Source organism: Mustela lutreola, chromosome 12 (genome assembly GCF_030435805.1).
Source record: "Mustela lutreola isolate mMusLut2 chromosome 12, mMusLut2.pri, whole genome shotgun sequence".
NCBI lineage: Eukaryota > Metazoa > Chordata > Mammalia > Carnivora > Mustelidae > Mustela > Mustela lutreola.
Window position 1 is genome coordinate 35,696,398 of NC_081301.1, and position 23,342 is coordinate 35,719,739.

General features: G+C 41.4%; 1 protein-coding gene across 1 annotated transcript; it reads left to right on the forward strand.

Annotated features, from left to right (window-relative positions):
* The first annotated feature begins 10,243 nt into the window (after positions 1 to 10,243).
* LOC131812332 (olfactory receptor 2S2-like) lies at positions 10,244 to 11,273 on the forward strand. Its single transcript, XM_059141693.1, has one exon. The coding sequence runs from the start codon at positions 10,314 to 10,316 to the stop codon at positions 11,271 to 11,273; it is 960 nt and encodes a 319-aa protein (XP_058997676.1). The 5' UTR covers positions 10,244 to 10,313.
* The last annotated feature ends 12,069 nt before the right edge of the window (positions 11,274 to 23,342 follow it).

Below are 23,342 nucleotides of genomic sequence, written 5' to 3' on the forward strand. Positions count from 1 at the left end.
ACGGAAAGACCCCGAAGAGCCAGAGGAATGTTGGAAAAGGAAACCAAAGCTGGTAGCCTTACAATTCTGGACTTCAAGCTTATTACAAAGCTGTAATCCTCAAGACAGTATGCTACTGGCACAAAAACAGACACATAGATCAGTGCAACAGAATGGAGAACCCAGAAATGGACCCTCAATTCTACTGTCAACTAATCTTCGACAAAGCAGGAAGGAAAGTCCAGCGGAAATAAAAACAGTCTGTTCCACAAATGGTGTTGGGAAAACTGGACAGCCACATGGAGAAGAATGAAACTGGACCATTTTCTTACACCATACACAAAATAAACTCAAAACGAATGAAAGACCCGAACGTAAGACAAGAATGCACCAAAATCCTAGAAGAGAACACAAAGGCAGCAACCTCTTCAATCTCAGATGCAGCAACTTCTTGCTAGACATGTCCCCTAAGGCAAGGGAAACTAAAGCAAAAGTAATGTACTGAGACTTCATCAAGATTAAAAGCTTTTGCACAGCAAACGAAACAGTCGACAAACCAACAGACAACCTACAGAATGGAAGAAGGTATTGCAAATGTCTTTTCAGATAAAGGGCTAGTATCCAAGATCTATAAAGAACTTATCAAACTCAACACCCAAAGAACAAATAATCCTGTCAAGAAATGGGCAGAAGACATGAATAGACATTTCTGCTAAGAAGACAACTAGATGGCCAACAGACACAGGAAAAACTGCTCAACATCACCCAGCATCAGGGAAATACAGATCAAAAGGACAGTGACATGCTACCTCACACCAGTCAGAATGGCTAAAATTAACAAGTCAGGAAATGACAGATATTCGTGAGGATGTGGAGAAAGGGGAACCCCCCCTACCCTGTTGGTGGGAATGCAAGCTGGTGCAGCCACTCTGGAAAATAGCATGGAGCTTCCTCAAAAAGATAAAAATAGAGCTACCCTACAACCCGGCAAATCACACCACTGGCTGTTTACCCTAAAGATACAAATGTAGTGATCCAAAGGGGTATCTGCACCCCAATTTATAGCAACAATGTCCATGATAGCCTAACTATGGAAAGTATCCAGACATCCATCAATAGATGAATGGAAAAGAAGATATATATATACATACATATATACATATATATATATACACATATATATAAACACACACACATACATATACACAACAGATACACACACATACATGTATGTATGTATATGTATACACCACATACAATGAAATATTTCTCAGCTATCAAAAAAGGAAATCTTACCATTTGCAATAATATGGATGGAACTAGAGGGTATTATCCTAAGTGAAATAAGCCAATCAGAAAAGACAACTATCCTATGACTTCACTACATGTGTATTTTTTTTTTAAGATTTTATTCATTTATTTGACAGACAGGGATCACAAGTAGGCAGAGACACAGGCAGAGAGGAGGAAGCAGGCCCCCCACCGAGCAGAGAGCCCGATGTGGGGCTCGATCCCAGGACCATGAGATCACAACCCGAGCTGAAGGCAGAATATTAACCCACTGAGCCACCCAGGCGTCCAACTACATGTGGATTTTAAGAAACAAAACACAGGCTCATAGAAGAAAGGAGGGAAAAATAAAATAAGACAAAAACAGAGAGGGAGACAAACCATAAGAAAGTCTTATCTATAGGAAACAAACTGAGGGTTATAAAAGGGGAGGTGGGTTGAGGGATGGGGTAACTGGGTAATGGGCATTAAGGAGGGCATCTGGTGTAATGAGAGCTGGGTATTATATGCAACTGATGAATCCCTGAACTCTACCTCTGAAACTAATAATACAGTATCTGTTATTAGTTGAATTAAATAAAATATAATTTTTAAAAAGAAGAGAAATCCCAGAAATGGACACATGCATGTTTGGAGATTTGATATATAACACACATGATGTATTACACATCACTGGAGAAAGGGTTGGACACAAACGCAAACAGGACAGTTGGAAATACGTGTACCAAGGAGAAATGTATAAAACATTTATAGCAGCATTCAACTGCTATACATTTATTTATACATTCTACATCAATGTAGAATGTATAAATAAACTGTGCTACATTCATATAATGGAATTTAGCAATATAAATTAATGAATTCAGCCATACTCGTAAATGTTAATGAGTCTAGCAAACATAATATTGACTAAGGAATCAAGACAGAAAAAAACCTATAAAGATTCAACTGACATTGAGGATTTGTTTGTTTTTTTTTTTTTTAAGATTTTTTTTATATATTTGTTAGAGAGAACTGGAACACAAGCAAGGGGAGCTGCAGGCACAGGGAGAAGCAGGCTCCCTGCTGAGCCAGGAGATCCATACAGGACTCCATCCCAGGACCCTGGGCTCATGACCTGAGCCAAAAGCAGAGGCTTAACCAACTAAGCCACCCAGGCATCCCTATATTGAGTTTAGAGAGAGGAAAGCCTAGACTACGCTGTTGAAGGATGTATACATTGGTCATAAAACTCAAGAAAAGCAAGGAAATGATTAAAACTCATCAGCAATGTGGTTCTCTCTGGCAGGAGAGGATAGATTGGGCAGGAATATCCAGGGAGCTTCCAAGTTACTAGCAATGTTCTACTCCTTAAATTAGAAGATTGTTACTTTATTAGTCTTCAAATTAAATCTATGAGTTTGATGTACTTTCATATGCATTTACATATCTGTGCTACTTTTCACATGTTAAATTCCTAAAGTATTAAATATGTGACACCACTTCTCACCTTTCAGATTGGCAAAGACCAAAACTAGTTCTTGAGACTAAACTACTATGTTAGCAGAGTGTGGAAAACAGACATGTTCAGACATGCTAATGACAGGAATGTGTATATTTGTCAATACCTAACAAAATTACAAATGTACAGAAACAGGTGTATTTTGACGAAGTGCTAAATTATTAATTCATAAGGAAATTTGTTGTAGCATTAATTATAACAGCATAAGATTGCAGAAGTTTGGAAGATCTAAATGTCCATCACTATTAGACTGATTAATTAAATGATGGCACAAACTTAAATGGAATATATTCCACCATTTAAAAGAACAAGACAGGATATTGTCTGGCTCAGATGGTTGAGCATATACCTTGGGCTCAAATCATGAGCTCAGGGTCCTGGGGAGAAGCCCTGAATGAGGCTCCCTGTTCAGTAGAAGTCTGCTTCTCCCTCTTCCTCTGCCCATCCCCTTACTCAATGTCTCTCTCTTTCTCCCTCTCTCTCTCTCTCTCTCTCAAGTAAATGAATAAATAAATACTTTTTAAAAATGGGCAGTATTACACATCTTTTTCCCAGGTAAATATACCCAAGATATATTGTTCAGTGAGAAAATCAAGATATTAAAAATCAGACACATGAAAAAAATGTTTATCATCACTAGCAATCAGGGAGATTGAAATTAAAACCACATTGAGATATCACCTTACACCAGTTAGAATGGCCAAAATTAGCAAGACCGGAAACAACATGTGTTGGAGGGGATGTGGAGAAAGGGGAACCCTCTTACACTGTGGGTGGGAATGCAAGTTGGTGCAGCCTCTTTGGAGAACAGTGTGGAGATTCCTCAAGAAATTAAAAATAGAGCTTCCCTATGACCCTGTAATTGCACTCCTGGGCATTTACCCCAAAGATACAGATGTCATGAAAAGAAGGGCCATCTGTACCCCAATGTTTATAGCAGCAACGGCCACGGTCACCAAACTGTGGAAAGAACCAAGATGCCCTTCAACGGATGAATGGATAAGGAAGATGTGGTCCATATACACTATGGAGTATTATGCCTCCATCAGAAAGGATGAATACCCAACTTTTGTAGCAACATGGACGGGACTGGAAGAGATTGTACTGAGTGAAGTAAGTCAAGCAGAAAGAGTCAATTATCATATGGTTTCACTTGTTTGTGGAGCATAACGAATAGCATGGAGGACAAGGGGACTTAGAGAGGAGAAGGGAGTTGAGGGAAATTGGAAGGGGAGGTGAACCATGAGAGACTATGGACTCTGAAAAACAATCTGAGGGGTTTGAAGCCGTGGGGGGTGGGAGGTTGGGGGAACCAGGTGGTGGGTATTAGAGAGGGCACGGATTGCATGGAGCACTGGGTGTGGTGCAAAAATAATGAATACTGTTATGCTGAAAATAAATTTTTTAAAAAGAGCACTGTTGTGCAAAATTTGTCACTGTCTTAATATCTTGTTTTTCTCACTCAACAATATCCATAGAATATCCCTGGTGGAAAAAAAAATAAGGAAATTGCTAACATTGATTGCCTTGAAGGAACATAATTATGTGACAAGAAAGGAAATTAATTTTTATTCTATATTCATTTATATCTTTTAAATTTTGATTTGGGTACAAGAAACACCTCCTAATGGAATGATAATCACAAAGATGAATTGAGGAGGAGGAGGAAATCATTGGTGATAAACAGAATCAGATGGATTGAGACTGAAATCCAGCTCTGTCATTCACAAAAGATGTGGCCTTTGGTAAATTCTTTAACCTTTCAAATTCTGTTCCCTGGAATAAGAAGCTGGGGCATAATGGTACTTTTCAAGCTATACTACAAAACTATAGTAATCAAAACACTTGGATGCTGATACAAAAATAGACACATTGATCAGAGGAACAGGATAACCACCAGAAATAAACCCATGCTTATCTCATCAATTAGTCTATAACAAAGGAGACAAGAATACACAATGGACAGTCTCTTCAGTAAATCGTATTGAAAAACCTGGAGAACAACATGCAAAAGAATAAAAACTGAACTACTTTCTTTTGTCTTACACAGATGTGAAATAAAAGTGGAGTAAAGACCAACAGGTAGGACCTGACCATAAAACTCCTAAGAGAAGACATAGGCAACAGCCTCTTACACATCAGCCTCAACAACATTTTTCAGGATAGATCTCCTCAGACAAGGAAAACAAAGGCAAAAATAAACTCTTGGACTTCATCAAACTAAAAAGCTTTCGCACAGTGAGAGAAACCATCACCTAAACGAAAAGGCAACCTACTGAATGAGAGAAGATAATTGTGAACAATGTATTTGGATAGTATCCAAAATATATAAATAAAACATACAACTCAACACCAAGAAAACAAATAATCTAATAAAAAATGGGCAGAGGATCTGAATAGACATGTCTCCAAAGATGACCTACAGAGGGCTAAAAGAAACATCACTATCATCAGGGAAATGCAAATTAAACTCAAAATGAGATACCATCTCACGCAAGTTAGAATGCCGAGATCAATATGGCAAGAAATAACATGTGCTGGTGAGGAAGTGGAGGAAATGTTAAAATGAAGATTTGTGAAGTGTCTGTCACAGTGCCTGGCACATGGGAGCACCTCACTCAGTGTAGCCAGTTCTGCTACTGGTGTTGTGAGACATGTGTCCTGCCTCCCCATTCTGGATGTCTAGGACTCAGCAGGGGGACAGCATACTCTGACTCTGAATGGAGCACTGGCTTCTCTGGGAGCCCAGGGAAAGCTCAGGAGGAAACCAGCATCTGCTATACACTCTTCTCCATCTCCAGGTGACCGTGTCCCAGTCGTTATCTCTAATTGGGACAGGGAGATGGTCCCTGGAGACCCCAGGTATGTATAGGGCCTGTACCCTGTGCACATTTGACATTCCAAACTTTAAATTGCTTCTGGGACCAACAGGGTCCCTGTAGGAGTTCACAGCTGCTTCTTGAGGACTCCTTTCACTGCTGGGGAAGATGTACCTGTGGGATTTATGGGGTTCAGACCAGGATGACAGGTCCTCTCTATGAAGAGTCTGTAGCTGAGACACCCAGTTAGCCTGCACATCTAGGAGGAGGGATGTGAGAGAAACCCCACCAGAGGCTAGAGTTTCCACAGAGCTGTATGGGAAAAAGAAGACACAGGGTCTCAGAGGTGAAAGAACTCCAGCAGGAGAGTGTCTGGGGTCCTTCGCTGGGATCCAGGGTCTGGGCCAGGGCACAGTGAGGAGCTGAGAATTGGCTCTGAGATCAGAAGACTCGAGAAGTGGCTGCAAACAGGATGCAGGTGGGTAGTGCTGGGCTGTGATAGGGACAAGCTTGGTGGCCATGACTTTTGCAGAGCATTTTCCAAAGATGGACTTTCCTCCTCCCCCTGCCTCTGCTCCAAACACCTTCCAGCTACAGCCAGCTGTGAGCAGCTGATGCTGGAGCAGGGAGGAGCAGCTGAGGCTAAGCCCAGGCAGTCCCTCCTGCTCTACGCTCACCACTGACCCAGCCCTGCCCTGACACTGCTATTGCATCCTCCCTGAGAGGAGCCCAGAGTCCTGGCAAGAAGGCAGCCAGATTTCTACCCCATCCTGCTGAGATTTCCCAGAAGACTGAGCCTTTCATGGGGTCACAGGGTGAGCAGACAGGCAAGCTGGGACCCATCCCTGTCTGTGATGCCCAGTCTGTGGCTAGTTCTGTTCTCCTCACTTTCTTTCTACCCCTTATTCATGGGGATGCCTCCCAGGACCCCCAGTGGATGCCTCAAACCACAGATAGTACTTCCTATACACACACACCTGTGATACCATTTAATTTACAAATCTGACACAGTGAGAGGTTAACAATAACCAATAATATCATACAACAATTATAACAACATCACATTATAAAGTTATATGACTGTGGTCTCTCTCTCACAGTGTCTTATTATACTGGACTCCCTTTCTTCCTGTGACAATGCAAGATGAAAAATGGCCACATGATGAGCCACAGTGAGGTAAGTGACCTAGACATTGAGATGCAACAGACCTCATGACCACAGGTCAGAAACGCTATCTTCTGTGGTATATATACACAATGGAATACTATGCAGCCATCAAAAGAAATGAAATCTTGCCATTTGCGACAACATGGATGGAACTAGAGCGTATCATGCTTAGTGAAATAAGTCAAGCAGAGAAAGACAACTATCATATGATCTCCCTGATATGAGGAAGTGGTGGTGCAACATGGGTCTTAAGTGGGTAGAAGAAGAATCAATGAAACAAGACGGAATTGGGAGGGAGACAAACCATAAGTGACTCTTAATTTCACAAAACAAACTGAGGGTTGCTGGGGGGAAGGGGCTTGGGAGAAGGGGGTGGAATTATGGACATTGGGGATTACCTTACTGAGAATTTTTTTGCCTGAACACAAAGTAATTTCTGCCTGTAATTTATTACATAATCTGATAGTATTGAAGAGTTACAAAGCAGAATCCCTTTCCCAACTGATTTTGTTATAACTTCTTTCAATCACTTTTATCCACATATACTGTTTATCTAACTGAGATCAAAACGGTATGTACGATTTTGCATTCTCACTTTTATCTTTAAAGTGTAATGATGTGCTAGTGTAAAAATTATAAATGTAAATTAAATGTCTAATATTCCATTAGATGAAATGGCACCATTAGGCATTTATTGGCAGACAGTTATGAAGGCTTCCATTGAGAGATACTGGCCTTCCACTTCATTGAGCATTCACAATTTTCTTCCAGAGGTTGAAATATTGAGTTATGTGCATTTCCCAGCTTTTTTGTTTTTCTACACAAGCTGCTCTCCGCAGAGGTGGCATGACAATGCATGGGGCTCTGGACTGCATTCCTTTTCTCAGCTGCCTGCTGCCTCCAGAGATAAGTAGGGATCTACTTGTCACAAGCAAGCCCTATCGTGGTGTCCCACCTGTAGGATGCAGCCACGAAGGTAAGAGCTTCCCTTCCTTTCCTGCTCTCACAGGCTGACTCCAGTCTACCTGGGCTGTAGGGGTCAGAGCTCTCTGTTCTCTTCCATCCTGAGTCTCCTCCAAAGCCTGACACGGCACTATTTCCTGCTGGCCATATCCTGATGGGAAAACAAGCATTCAGATCACCTCTTCACACACACACACACACACACACACTCACACACACACTCACCCCAAGGAAGGGTCTGTAACCTTCACCCAAGACTGCTCCCTGCCTGGTGAGGACAGCACTTGGCACTCCATGACAGAGTTGGGATGCCCTGGGAGGAAAACTGTTCAGCCTTTTTGTGATGCACATGGGGAAACCGAGGCCTGGGGACTTGCTCAAGCTACATAGAATATCCATATCCATGGATATGGACCAGCGGGGGCTGGCCCCACAGCTCTGGGCTCAGTGCAGGGTGGGAGTCACACTGCCTGACAGAGTATCTCACATAAACTCCAACCATGACTGAAGCAAGAGCAGGCTGGTCTCTGAGACAGAGCACCCAGAGCTATACTGCAGAGACAGACTCTCTACAACATCTGTGCAAGACAGTGCGGCAGCTATTTGGTGGGAAGTACCCAGACTGGGGGCCTGTGATCCAACCCCGGCAATGGCGTTCAATCTTAAGAACCAAATCTTTGGCTCCTCTGAGCTTTGCTTAAGTTTACCTATGACATCTGAATGACAGTGTCTTCTCCCGGCGTGCTTCAAGGAATATGGCACAGAATAGATGCTCATCCATATTAACCACTCATCGCCAACCATCTGCCCATGCCTACACACCCACACACACCCACACACACACACACACACACTCATGACACACACATATACACATGTGTACACACCACTGCAATTGAGAAAGAGTTATAGAAATATTACAAATGAGAATTCTGGATACACAGTCTGGCAATTGTTGCTCTACCCAAAGGCATGCAAGTCTTCCCATAAGCTAGCTGCTTGCAGGGAACCCAAGAATGGAGGCAGAGAGCCAGAATATTACACAAGAATACAGTATAAACAAAAAAGGACAAAGAAAAACCATTCCTAAAAAAAAAAAAAAAAAAAAAAAAGAGGGGCGCCTGGGTGGCTCAGTGGGTTAAAGCCTCTGCCTTCAGCTCAGGTCATGGTCCCAGGGTCCTGGGATCGAGCCCCACACTGGGCTCTCTACTCAGCAGGGAGCCTGCTTCCCCCTATCTCTCTGTCTGCCTCTCTGCCTACTTGTGATCACTCTCTGTCAAATAAATAAATAAAATCTTAAAAAAAAAAAAAAAGAAAGAAAGAAAAACCATTCCGTAGACACCCTTGGCTAAGAGTTCACCAAACTCTAATGAGCAGGGATTAGATGTTAATGCCATACATCCTGCTGTCTGATAACTTACAGTCTTGCCCGGTTATTAAGAATTGAGTTAACTGGTCAGTAAGCTGCCTGGCTGTCATCCCATAGTGTGGGTTCACTCACTCCAATTACTCCTTCTGTGGCCTTCATAATTCTTCCCCATGAGGGAACCTCCCCCACATATTGTCTTTAATATGTATTAGAATAGGCAGATCCCGGGGCGCCTGGGTGGCTCAGTGGGTTAAAGCCTCTGCCTTTGGCTCAGGTCATGATCCCAGGGTCCTGGGATTGAGTCCCAATCAGGCTCTGCTCAGCAGGGAGCCTGCTTCCTCATCTCTCTCTGCCTGCCTCTCTGCCTACTTGCGCTCTCTGTCTGTCAAGTAAATAAATAAAATCTTTAAAAAAAAAAAAAAAAAAAAAAGAATAGACAGATCCCAATTCTGACAATAGGCAAGTCTGTTGCTGAGGGTGGGCGGACTAAGGAAGGATCCGTCTTATGGCTGAACATTCTATCTGGATGAGGAGTAATTTTTTTTTAAAAAGATTTTATTTATTTATTTATTTGACAGAGATCATAAGTAGGCAGAGAGGCAGGCAGAGAAAGAGGGGGAAGCAGGCTCCCTATCGAGCAGAGATCCATCCAAGAACCCTGAATATGACCTGACCTAAAGGCAGAGACTGTAACGCACTGAGCCACCCAGGTGCCCCGGATTAACACTTTTTTAACAAGTTCCTTCCAAATGTAATCAACGTTTAACAAGGCTTGAAATTTTTGTAGTTGTAAGAATAGGGTCAGCTTGGGCATTCCCCTCTCTAAGAATCTAGGAAAGTCCAGATTAAATGAAATTTCTATGCATTCACATCAAAAAGAAGTAACTTACAGCATTTTCCCATGCTCATCATAGAGCAGAGGAAAAGCCCTTCTTGACTGGGGATTACCTCTGCTGGGCTCAGGTCCCATCTCTATCACCACCTTGCTCAGAAGACTTGGACAGGTCACTTCCCCTCTCTGGGCCTCAATGCCGTATTTGTAAGCCCTCTTCCAGCCCTGACCATCCCCCATCTAAGATCTAACCCCACTCCTACTGATTATCTCTTATGCACCTATGCTTTCCTGTTCTGTAGCACACAGTGATGGTGTACAAGATGCCTGAGACTTTTCTCAAGAAAGCCTTTTCTGTGTTTGTCCTTGGCTGATGACAGAAGGGACTGCACATGGAAAAAGCCAACTGGTCCTCCCCTGTGGCGGGGTTCATTCTCCTGGGCCTCTCAGCACACCCTAAACTGGAGAAAATGTTCTTTGTGCTCATCCTCCTGATGTACCTGGTGATCTTACTGGGCAATGGGGTCCTCATCCTGGTGACCGTCCTTGACTCCCGCCTGCACACACCCATGTACTTCTTCCTGGGGAACCTCTCCTTCCTGGATATCTGCTACACAACCTCCTCAGTCCCTCTATTCCTAGATGGCTTCCTCAGTCCCAGGAAAACCATCTCCTTCTCAGCCTGTGCCATGCAGATGTTTCTCTCCTTTGCTATGGCAGGGACAGAGTGTGTGCTTCTGGGCATGATGGCATTTGATCGTTATGTGGCCATCTGTAACCCCCTGAGGTACCCCGTGGTCATGAGCAAGGCTGCCTATGTGCCCATGGCTGTCAGCTCCTGGGCTATTGGTGGTACGGCTTCTGTGGTACACACGTCTTTGACAATTCAGCTGCCTTTCTGTGGGGACAATGTCATCAACCACTTCACCTGTGAAATCCTGGCTGTCCTGAAGTTGGCCTGTGCTGACATCTCCATCAATGTGATCAGCATGGGGGTGACCAACGTGATCTTCCTGGGGGCTCCAGTTCTCTTCATCTCCATCTCTTATGTGTTCATCATTGTTACCATCCTGAGGATCCCCTCAGCTGAGGGGAGGAGAAAGGCCTTCTCCACCTGCTCTGCCCACTTCACTGTGGTGGTCATCTTCTATGGGACCTTATTTTTCATGTACGGGAAGCCCAAGTCTAAGGATCCCCTGGGGGCAGACAAACAAGACCTTTCAGACAAGCTCATCCCCCTCTTCTATGGGGTGGTGACCCCCATGCTCAACCCTATCATCTACAGCCTCAGGAACAAGGATGTGAAGGCTGCTGTGAGGAACCTGGTGGCTCAGAGATGTTTCACCCAGTGATGGAGGGCTCCTCTGTGTTCCCACCCTATGGGATAAAGGACTTCTCATCATTATAGATGCCATCCGATAGACTAGTCATGTGATCCGGAATCCTCTCTTGCCCTCTGTCCATTTTCAGAGAATGATTAACTCTTCGGAGTATATCTTGTGAGTTCTAGCCATACAGCTGAGAGTTTTGACAGATGCCACACAGCAGATCTCTAATTGAATTCACAAAGACATTCTGAACACATGATAAAACGAAGGAGAGAGGAATCATCAAAGCGAGTTTGGTGAATGGCCTGCACTGTGTCTAGCTACTCACCCAGTGCACAGAGGAGAGAGGGCGCTCCCAGCACTGTTGCCATCCCTCTTGGATTCCCCAGGAGAGTCACAGGAACAAGGAGGAAGTGGGAATTTTCATTTTGGACTGTTTTTGGAAGACAGGCAGTTTGGCTGAAGTATAAGAAGAGACAAAGACAAGTTCTCCACATAGAGAGCTTTTGGGTGGGAACAAGCTATTCCGAACAGCCCATTTCTTCTTAGCTGTGAGAAAATTGAGGCTATTTTTTCTCAATGCACTTCATATTATGAAACACTGTTCGTAAGTTAATGGCAAGAAGGAGTATAGAGTTGAATTTGATGCTCATCACTTACAACAATTACCACTAAAAAAGCTAGTATTTGGTTGGATCATAACTCACATTCTGGAAAAAAGAAAGATGACAGAGATAGAGATAGACAGATAGAGGCTGAATATATTTGAAGAATTTGGGCTAACATATGACACATTTCTTTGTTCCAGGACTACTCAAAGTCTTTAATAGGCTACAGTACACTGTGAATGTCTAAGAAATGTAAACTCGGTAGCATTTCTTGAGCCTCCATAGCTCAGTAGGATAAAAACTGGGAAGATTTTCCTTACCTATGACCTTTGGTGGGTTGCCTAACATTTTTCAGTCTATTTCTCCATATTTTAACATCTAACCACTTGATTTTACACAAATTAGATAAGATATTAGCTTTGTAAATGGTAATCACAATGGAACTATTAGAAACCAGTTTTGGTCGTATCATGAATGTTGCCCAGTGCTGTGTGCCATGTGGAACAGAGTAAGACACCCGTGTCTATATAAAGCGATAGACACACAAGGTAAATGAGAGATTCAGAGGTGTTAGCAGGTGAATAGAAGCATTTTTATGTCAAGTTCTATGAAATTCTTTGAATATGGCACACATATTTAAAAAGAGAATTTAGAAAGTGAGTCTAATTTTGAGACTAGATCTTGGTAGTGGAAGGTTTTGCTTCAATGATAGTTATGTTTTCTTATATTTATTAAAAAATGAGTTGTGGGCCATCTGGATGGCTCAGTCAGTTAAGCGTCTGCCTTCTGCTCAGGTCATGATCTCAGAGTCCTGGAATCAAGCCTGTGCCCGGCTCCCTGCTCAGTGGAAAGCCTGCTTCTCCCTTTCCCTCGGCCCTACCACCACTCATGCGCTCTCAATATCTCTATCTCAAATAAATAATAAAATCTTTAAATAAAATGAGTTGCATAAGGATACATATTTTGTTAATAAAATTTCACACCCTTATGTGAGTCCTGTTCTTGATTTCTTTTTTGCACCAGTAGGGAACAATCTTGCTCTTGCAAATACACAAATGCCATCTAGTGGCCATTCAAGCAAACTTCAGCCACTTAGTGGAGCCATGCAATATAATTGTTAGAAGAGACGTGTGGGGGTTTCTTGTTCAACCCTATGCACAGGATGCATGCTGTTCCTCTTCAATGTCCCTGACCCCAGTCAACTGGCATTTGCTTGGACATTTCCAGTGACAAAGAATTCAATACATCCGGAGTCTGGATTTTTCGTACAGCCTTTGCAAATTCTTCTTTGAATTATGTTTAACTATGCCCTCCAGTAGCTTCTACCTTCACTCCTAATTAGGTTTAGTGCCTCTATATGAAATGCACCAAATCTCTTTCCTTCTGGCATATGAAGATAGTTCTTCTAGATAGTTCCCCTCCAGCTCCAAGAGTCCCAGTCCTTCCTCTGATGCCAAAACCACCCACCTTTACAAACCGTATCTAGAGCATCATCAAAAATGGAAAGAGTATGATAGTTCTGAAAATACCTTGGGAATAATAATGATGCTGCCAAGCTAACTCTATTTCCCCAGGATAACTGAGATTAGACTGGTATAGTCACTTTTGAAGAAGACCACCTTCTTGTTAAGTAAAAAATCACATAAATTGTTTTCTCTAGGAACAATGGCTAATTCTACTCCCAGCCTCCCATCTCACATTCCTTGTATTTCAAAGTCAATCACCTGTCTCTTGGCCCATGCTTTCAAAAAGAAGAAGTTGCATCAACAGGAACAAGACAACAGAAGACAAAGGAAAACTGTTCTTGGGCCCAGGTCATTGATCTTTCTCAAAAACTATTGCTGTGGTACCATACAATGTAGGAATCCATCCCCCAAATGAAAATAGTCAGAATGTATAAACTGAAATATTAATGGTCTCTACCAGAATGACATTTGTCTTATGGGTGATTTCTGGACCATAGTGTTGATTGGATGACAAGGAATGCTTGGGAGAAGGGGTTCGATCACTTTGGGGGAGACGGAGTACTTTGGGGGGATGTATTAGTTTCTAGAGGCTTAATTAGGTTAAGGACTGATGAGGCTCGAGGAAAGGAAGACCACTGAGTATGTCTGGATCTACAGTGATTGTATTTTTGAAGTTGATTGAATTGATTGATTAGAAAGAATTTTGATAAGATGTATAACTCCTGCTTTAATAACAAAATAAAAGAAAAGGTTTCAGCTATAAGTTTGGTCATTTTGAGAAATAACCTTTGTGGTTTGCCAAATATTAAAACTTTCAAGTCAAAATGGGCTGTGCTTAGTTATTTTAAAAAATTATTTGATTTTTTCCTCCGGCCTTTCCTTGTGCATTGTACATCAGTGTCTGTATTCATTCCATTTGAGGCCCATCTTGTCTCTTAAAAAGCTAGCCACAAATAGCTCCCAATAACACCTCTGGGCAGACACCTAAGAAGTAAATCCGATCTAAGTAAAATGTAGTGGCTTGCCAATGTTTTTACCAGTGAGGAATTACAGGAATTTAGCCATAGAATTTGAAAATAAATTGAAGTCTCTTTTTAGCCATTTTTTGTTTTTAGTACAGACCAAGATCCTGTTCATTGCAACATGTTTTCATAGGCATGAATGCTTGTGTTTGATCCAGGAATAATAAATGATTGACTGTTACCAAGCAGCAGGGTGGGGTGGGATTCCTGGCACTTTTCTTTTTTTTTTTTTTAAGCAAAGGAAAAAACAACTGAGCAGAAATGTCTTCTTTCAACATATTTTTGTGGAAATGTAGATTAAAGAGACTAGTTTTTTTAAATCCCTTATTGCAATAATTACAAATACCGTTACATGAAGCTAACGGGAATGCTGTTTAAATCAATATATGTTATCTGACCTAGATGTTTCCTTTAGGGGCTTCAACGAACAAGACATCTTCAGTTTATTAAATTTTTTATCTTAATGAGTTCTGGGTTCAAATATTTTCTTTTTAAATATAAATATTTGCTTTTGCTAAAGTTAATTTGAAATTCTTGAGCGTTGACTTGAGCATGCACAGAAAAGCTCAGTTTTGTTAGAAGAAGCCAAGGAAATCCACTGTTGGAATGTAAAAACCAGCTAATATCTTATAAGTCATTACACTTCATGGTGCAAATTTTCACAATGTAGAGTAATATTTAAAATTATTTTAAACAAAACCTTGATGCTACGCATCACCAAAGAAAAGTCTGTCTCATTTGTATGTGCTTTGGTGAGTGCTGTGAAGTGTGTAAACCTGGTGATTCACAGACCTGTACCCCTGGAGATAAAAATATATGTTTATAAAAAATAAAAAATTTTTTTAAAAAAGTGTTCTAAACTGGCAATTCTCAAACTTTTCGTGCTGCAGATTAGCAAAACTTAATATATTTTCTTTTCTTTAAAGATTTATTTATTTATTTATTTGACAGAGAGATCACAAGTAGACAGAGAGGCAGGTAGAGAGAGAGAGAGAGAGAGAGAAGCAGACTCCCCGCTGAGCAGAGAGCCCAACGCGGGACTCGATCCCAGGACCCCGAGATCACGACCCGAGCCCCAAACTTAAAAGACAGATGATATCTGATGTTGATGAGAACAAAGGGAAATAAACGCTTTCATATTCTGTTGGTGCTAATGTGAAGTAGGTCAATTTTTAAGATACAGTGCTATAAGGGGACATCTGGCTTGCTCAGTCGGTAGAGCATGCAACTCTTGATCTCTGGATCATGAGTTCAAACCCCACCCTGGGTGTAGAGATTACTTAAAACATAATGCTATAATATTAGGTAGACATACAAAACAAGGAGTTGAATAAAGAAAAGAAAATTCTACCATCTTCCAAGAAAGAAAACTAAGGGGCCTAGAAGTCCAAAGTCCTGTTTCACAAGCAGTGTCCATGTATTTACAAGGGGGTACCAGATTTAACAAATCACTATGCAGATGCCCAAGTCAATGCAAATTTCAGATAAATCATTAATACTTTCATAACTGTATATACACCCATAAAATACATACATTTAAAAGGTATGTTTTTTAGTATAAGTGTATATACTTTTATCAAAAAGGGTTTCCATTGATTATCTGAAATTAAAATTTTACTGGGGCTATGTTTTATCTGGCAGCCCTAATTTAAGATAAAACAATAAGAACAACAAGAGAGGAAAGTTTTACCTGGGGTTGATGCTAAAAATCCTGCCCTGCCTCTCCTCTTTTATCATGTCTCCTCTCCCAGGGGATGATTATTGCCAATATTTTGTTACAGGAACTGCTCAGCTAGTTTCTTTATTTTCTAGACACTGCTACCATTACACCTATAAAAAAAAATAGTGTATCTCTCAAAGGTAATGACATTTTTATGTATAAAATTCTGTCAGTAATTTCTTAATATACTCAAATATCTACTCATTTCCAAATTTGGAACTTCCAATTGTCTCCTAATGCCCTAATCTTTTCTTTCTTTTCTTTTTTCTTACAGTTTCTTTGAACAAGAATCTAAACAATCCACACATTGTGCTTTGTTTCAAGTCTCAATTTCTTCATTTAACTGTAACCCCCTTATTACAGCCTGAATTTCAGAAAGGCAAGGCAGCAAAGGTCATAACTGAACAAAAGCAGCAGTCAGAGGATTAGTCAAGTAGTTATTGCTCAGGATTTACACTGTTCTTTTCCTTGGGTTCAAGTCACCTGTTGTCACATCTTCAGTGTCCATTGTAGAGGACAGATCAGGAATGGCTCCTCTGCCCTGTTCAGGTTGCCTCTCTTCTGTGCCAAAAAAGGTCATGGCGACATTTGTTCTCCACCCTTGCTGCTGCCCAGGTCGGCGCCCCTCTCTCAGTCTGCCTGGGAGCCATTTCCCTGGAGACTTCCTCCCCCTAAAGTTCTGTGGTCCTTCAACCTCCCTATTCCCTCCCCCTGGAGCCTTCCCTTGTCCCCTGATCACTGAGTACCATCTTGTTTTCTCTTGGATGGAGCCTGAGACAATTTGAAATGCATGAACATGAAGAGAAAAGATCTGAAGTATAGCCTCAAGGTCAAGCACCCATGAGATATTGAGGTTTTTACCGCAGCCCAGATTGTCTCTTAGTATATCATGTATACATTATTATGCCACAAAAGTCATGGTCTCTTTTTTTTTTTTTGCTTCAACTTGTGTCACAAAAGTTAAATTTCTGTCACCTAGCGTGGTGTCTCACTCGTGCCAAAAAGGGAGTGTAGGAATGTGATGGGCCAAAAAGGGGTAAGGAGTAGGGAAATCCTGCCACATAAAAATGGAGTTAGGTAGGACACATAGAATGGGCCCAATAATTATTTGTTGGGTCGAACAGATGAACAAAATCAGTAAAAGGCACCAATCACGGTGCCTGACACATTGTGAATTTTCAATAAATACAACATTGTGAATTTTCAATAAATACAACCATAAAATAAGTATTATTATTGGATGATCACTGAAGTCTCTCCCATTTTACCACCAAAGTTCTAAAACATGAATGAGTTGGGATTGGGCCTACATCCAGTGGACACTGGAAGACCCAATTCCTAGGGGCCAGGACAGGGTGCCCAGAGGAGTTACTGCACATGTGGACTTTCCTTCCTCTTCAGTTATCTTCTCCCACTCACTCTTCCCTAGGAGGGAAGACAGGACATTGTCCTGGGGCCTTGGTGTAGGCCCTTCACATTTCAAACTGAATTGCTTCTGGGATCGGCCCCTGTGCTGATATAAATCCTAAATCTTCAAACTCCAAAAAAGAGACAAGCTGGATTCCTAGCCATATTTTACAGGTAAGAAACCTAAGGTCAAATAAAAAATAAATTTTTCCCTCTGGACCCAAATCCTTATCTTCTGATTCCCACCCTGATGCTAGATCTTTCCATTTTCCCATTTCTTTTTCATTGTTTTCAATCCAAATTATATATATATATATATATATATATATATATATATATATATTTTTTTTTTTTTTTTTTTTTGCAGAGTACAAATTAACACATGCCCATTGTAGGAAGTTCAGACAAAATAAAAGCAGTATAGGGGCACCTGGGTGGCTCAGTGGGTTAAAGCTTCTGCCTTTGGCTCAGGTCATGATCCCAGGGTGCTAGGATTGAGCCCTGTGTCGGATTGTCTGCTCAGCGGGGAGCCTGCTTCCCTTCCTCTCTCTCTGCCTGCTTGTGATCTCTGTCTGTCAAGTAAACAAATAAAATCTTAAAATAAAAAAAAAGTCAAAGCAGTATAAGACAGAATTTCATCCCCCCATGGTTAACCACTCTAAAAAGTTGGAAGTTTTAAATGCTCTATGTGATTGAGATTATATTGTATGTACACACTTAAATCTTATCATTTACTTAATTTTATATCATAACCATCCCTACCATGCTACTAAAAACCCTTTGCTGACACCCTTTGAGTGTGAATAATCTTCCATTTTATGAATATACCACAGTTCTTGACCATGTCATTTATGGATGGACAATTATTTTTCCTAATTTTTCTTGTAAATAATGATGAAATGAACATCTTTGTTAAGAAAACTTGATCCCCTTCCTTGATTATTTCCTTAGGACTAAGTCCCTGAAGAGGACTGCTGGTTTGGCAGGTGTCTGGATATGATGCTCTCACCAGCAACTCAGGGAACTCTCTCTCAGGTTGATACTATGGTCATTCAGAAGCAAAGTAATTTCTAACTTCATTAAGTAAAATTAATAGAAATCTGTAATCTTTAACTTTTCCAAATATGCTTTGTACGTTTTGAAACATATTGGTCTCATGTCTGACGGCTTCAGTAGATGTAGAATTTACTAAATATTCCATTTGAAATGTAGTAAAAATATTATGAGATCATGCCAAATTTCTAAGTGTCATCACAGTAAGTTAAACAGACCCTGTTGCTACCTAAAGCTGCCAGACAGCTGAGGTCCACAAGAACGGATCTCATAGCAACTTTGCCAGCCCCAACCCATCCTCCAAAGTCTACAATTGAATAAGCACCTGCCTACTTGACATCTGTACTTGGATGTATAATAAATCCTCAAATCAAATAAGTCCAAAATAGAACCCTCAGTTTCTCAATGCCCTTCTTCCAATTTGTTCCTTCCCCATTTTTCCCATCTGAATAAATGGGGGCACCACCACCTGCCTACTTACTCAGGCCAAGAACCTATGGATCTTCATTTACTCCTTCTCTCCCCCTCTATATCCAATGCATCAGGGAGTCCCATTTGCCTCCTTCAAAATGTACTGAAATTGAGCCCATTCTGTCAGTACACATGCTTCTCTGCAGACCATTCCTCGTGTTTCAAAGTATGTTTCCTCCCAGCTCAAAACCCTCCAGTGGCATCCTGTAGCACTTGGAAGGAAATTTCCAACTCCCACACAATCTGTGTCCTGCCCACCTCTTCACCCACACCTCCAGCTGACATTCTTCTAAGCCGTTTTCTCACCGTCAAACTTCCCAGTTCCTTTTTGCTACGAGATTTGGCACGTGCTTCAGCCACATCATCACCCTGTGCTGCCCTTCACCCACTCAGGTCTCTGCCTAAAGGGCATCTTTCTACATGCCCAAGATGGACAATATCTGGCAGGAAGCATGGTAGAATGATTGACATGCTCAAATAACTATTTGTTGAATAAATGAATGAGGTAGAAGGTTTTCACTATGAAAAATGTGCATTAGACTCATTTGAGCTTATTACAAAGAAGAACAAAGGAAAGGTCATTCTCTGCAACTTGAGTTCCCATTCGAAAAGGACTGTAAAGCCCAAACCACTAGACAAATGGAGATTAGTGTCATTGTATCAGTGTGGCATCGTGCTAGAGGCTGTGTGCTCCTGTAAAAATGGAAACGATATACTGCCACACGTGTAAAGACAGCAGCTGTCTGAGATGCTCACAAAGGCTCTTGACTGAGAGAAGGCATGTTGTAAGCACACTAAATTGCCAAGATTATTGGAGAGTTAGAGCATTTAGGAAAGGAATCATTTCAATTTTAAGAAAAAAGTTTGAAAATTAGTTTTGTTTTCATATGCTCATAAAAAATTAGTGTTTATTCCAAAGTAGTGTGGCAAAAGTAAATACTTTATCAGTGAAAGTAAATCTACCTTAAAGCAAGTGGCTCCCATTTCTGATCTCTGTATTGGCGCCATGAAACCGTCCTGCTGTTGGAAATAGACAAGAGTGTCACCTAGTGGCCACTGATATGAACTACAGCTCCTTGAAAGGTCAAGTCAGAGAACGCTGTTATCTATGGTCCATCTTGCCAGTGGTTACCAGATTTCCAGATTTCACAGACATATAAGGATTTGTTTGTTTGTTTGTTTGTTTATAGAGACTTATAAGGAGTTGTCAAGATTGGATTTTGTTGACTTGGGATGTTAAACAACAATAACAAATACCACCTGCTATCTAAAAACAATAAAAAACCATTTTAACACCTCCCAAAATAAAAAGAACATAATCTCAGAATAAAGGAAATGTACTTCAAATTGACATTTGAAGTATTTGGCTTTATAAAAAAATGTACCACGCAATCTTTTCTTTCCTCAATAGGAAAATGAGACCTGGAAAGCTATACGGACAGGTACAAAGGTGGAAATTTGTATTTGGGAACTCTGCTCAGCTGACGATTCTTTCCTGCAACAGCCTCCGCTTAAATCCCCTCCACCAGGAGAGGCACTCTCCTCGACCACCTCCTTCCAGCACCAAGATGGGTTTCCCTGTAACTTGGGGCAGAATAGGCAGCCTCTACCCAAGGTTTGGGCCTGGGAGTCTCCTACGCCCTTCTTTATTCTGATGTGTGAAAGCGGCTCTCAGATCCCTACCTCCTCTAATCTCTTCCCTGGTCTAAACCCCCTAGGTCTTCAGTCCGTACTTACACTCAGCCTGAAGGGCAATAAAGTACATTCTATGTCTCCCAGGGCTCTGGTTGCTACAAAGTTAAGATTATAGACATTTGTGAACAGATCCTGTGAAAAATCAGAAGTCTGAAAACTTCTTTTCCCAGGCTAACCAGCTCAGAGCAGTACAGAAGTTTTCTTAGGTACCAACCTTCTTGACAAACCTACTGCAAGCACCCTGGGGGACCCACGGTCCCTTATATTACAAATTCTGTCCTCCACACGTTTAGGTAAAATCTCCTCGAAGACGCCCGCTGAGTCACTGAATAAGGCTGAGGTTTTTCATCAGCTGCTCTCCATGACTGACCTTTCTTAGTCTCTTGCGAGTGCGCTGTGCTTTCCATAGGAAACAAATGGGTGAGTATGCGGTTTCACTTGTTTCAGCGGCGAGTGATAGAAAGCCCATCCTCATCAGCGGTTTAGACCAGCTGATTTATCTCTCTTTGGTGTATAAGCCTAGAAGTGGGTGAGGTATGGCGCCCCCACCATATCAGAAACCGAGACTCCTTCTACCTTGTTGTTCCATTCCAAGATCTGTTTATGGTCCAGTGTGACTTGGGTCGCTCCAGCCATTACAGCCACGTTCTGGCCAGATGAAAAGCCAAAAGGCAAAGTACAGAACACTTTCTCTCTACCTCAGGACATTCCCCAGAGGATGCACCACACTTCTGTTGGGCATTCCTAGATTCAATGGAGGCTGTGTTGTTGTTTCTAATAATAAGGAAGAAGGGGGACACTGAGATCGGGGTATAACTAGTTATGTGGACAACAACTTGTATGACATGTGTTCAGGGTCAGACACAAGGTCAAGTGGTTACTGATCCAGCCCTTGTGGCCAGCCTCTCTGGAAAATCACTAACCTTGACACCAAATTGTATAGGACTCCACAGTTAAAATCCCCTAAAATAAGATCAATGACCAGTGGACAAAACTGGGCATGCAAAAATGTATCTGGTGGAATCATGATCATTCAAGCAAATGGATTTTTTAACTCAGATCTTCTCAATTAGTGTTTCCATGCAAGAATTCCTTCCTGGCATTTCTCAGAAATGTCTTGTTTTTCCAAAGCCCAAATCCTAACTAAAGTACATTGGGAAGTCTAGAAACCTGGAGAAAGTTTCTCCCATGAAAATTAAAACTTAACGATCAAGCGGGGAGTGGGCAAACTAGGTGAAGGGAATTCAGAGTACAAACTTCCAGTTACAAAATGAATAAGCCACGGGGATGAGAAATATAGCACAGCCAATATAGTCAATAATATCGCGATAACTGTGTGGTGACCAATGGTGACGACGCTTATTGTGGTGAGCATTTTGTAATGTAGATAATTGTGGAATCGCTATGTTGTACTCCTGAAACTAATATGAAAACGTCAACTCTCCTTCAATTTTTAAAAAAGATTTACTTGAGCAATTTGGGCACTGTTGTATTATTTTATATTTTACCTCAAAAAAAAACAAACAAACATAAAAAATGTTTAGGATAGAAAAACAAAAAACAAACAAACAAAAGAACCTTAACGGTGAACATAGAGATGTCACTAGTTCAAAGAAATCTACTGATGTCAAGTTGGAAGACCTAGAGGACACTGAAGCATACGCTGGAAAATTAAGGTGGACAGATTCCAAATGGGATCCCATCAGGCTTGCCCACAACAAGTGGGCAAGTGTGGCCATGTTAGAGCCGTGGTGGGCTGGCACAGGCTTGCACAGGCCCCGGGGAGCAGCTGTGTGCATCTCTTCCCAGTGCTCAGGGATATCACATTGGGAGCTCAAAACTGACCGTACTGGAAATACTTGCACCTCCCCTTGGTACCAGGCAAATGCTACATATCAGGGCTTTTATTTTTCCCCCAGAGATTTGGTTTACCAGCACATACTGGTTTCAAGTGTGTGTGTGAGGTGGGGGATGACCGGTCTGCTCCTAACAGTAAGTCATTTTTATAAATAAAATAAATACTAGTAATTTTATGCACATAGGATACTAGTACAAGTCCTGTGAGTGATGTTAGAAAAAACAACAACAAATTTTGAGGCAAAGTAAGACCTTCTTTGGCAATTTCAACAAGTGATTTTGTGTAGTATTAGTAACCTTCCCCAGTAGGTCTGAATGTTAATACTATTTGAAAACCTTCCAATAATGATTGCTGGCATTTCCAGGTGTTCAAGTATTCACTATAGGCTACAGTTCTTTGTTAATATTCAATAAAAGAGATGCAAAAAAGTACAACGTGATTGCTTTCATAGAACACTCCAACATGAAATCAGAAACCGGACGAAAATCTGAATTGGCAAGAGCAATATTGAATTCAACAGCAAATTCAAACAAATGCAAAATCAAGATTAGGGCAAGCAGACAAAATTGTCATTAAAAAAGGAAATGCAGGGTGCCTGAGTGGCTCAGTTGGTTGGGCGACTGTCTTCAGCCCAGGTCATGATCCTCGAGTCCAGGGATCGTGTCCCACATCAGGCTCCCAGCTCCACGGGGAGTCTGCTTCTCCCTCTGACCTTCTCCTCATTCATGCTCTCTCTCACTGTCTCTCTCTCAAGTAAATAAATAAAATGTTTAAAAAAAAAAAAAAAAGGAAA

Excerpts from the sequence above, each read along its gene's own strand:
- LOC131812332 (XM_059141693.1), top strand. The coding sequence starts at position 10,314 with ATGGAAAAAGCCAACTGGTCCTCCCCTGTGGCGGGGTTCATTCTCCTG.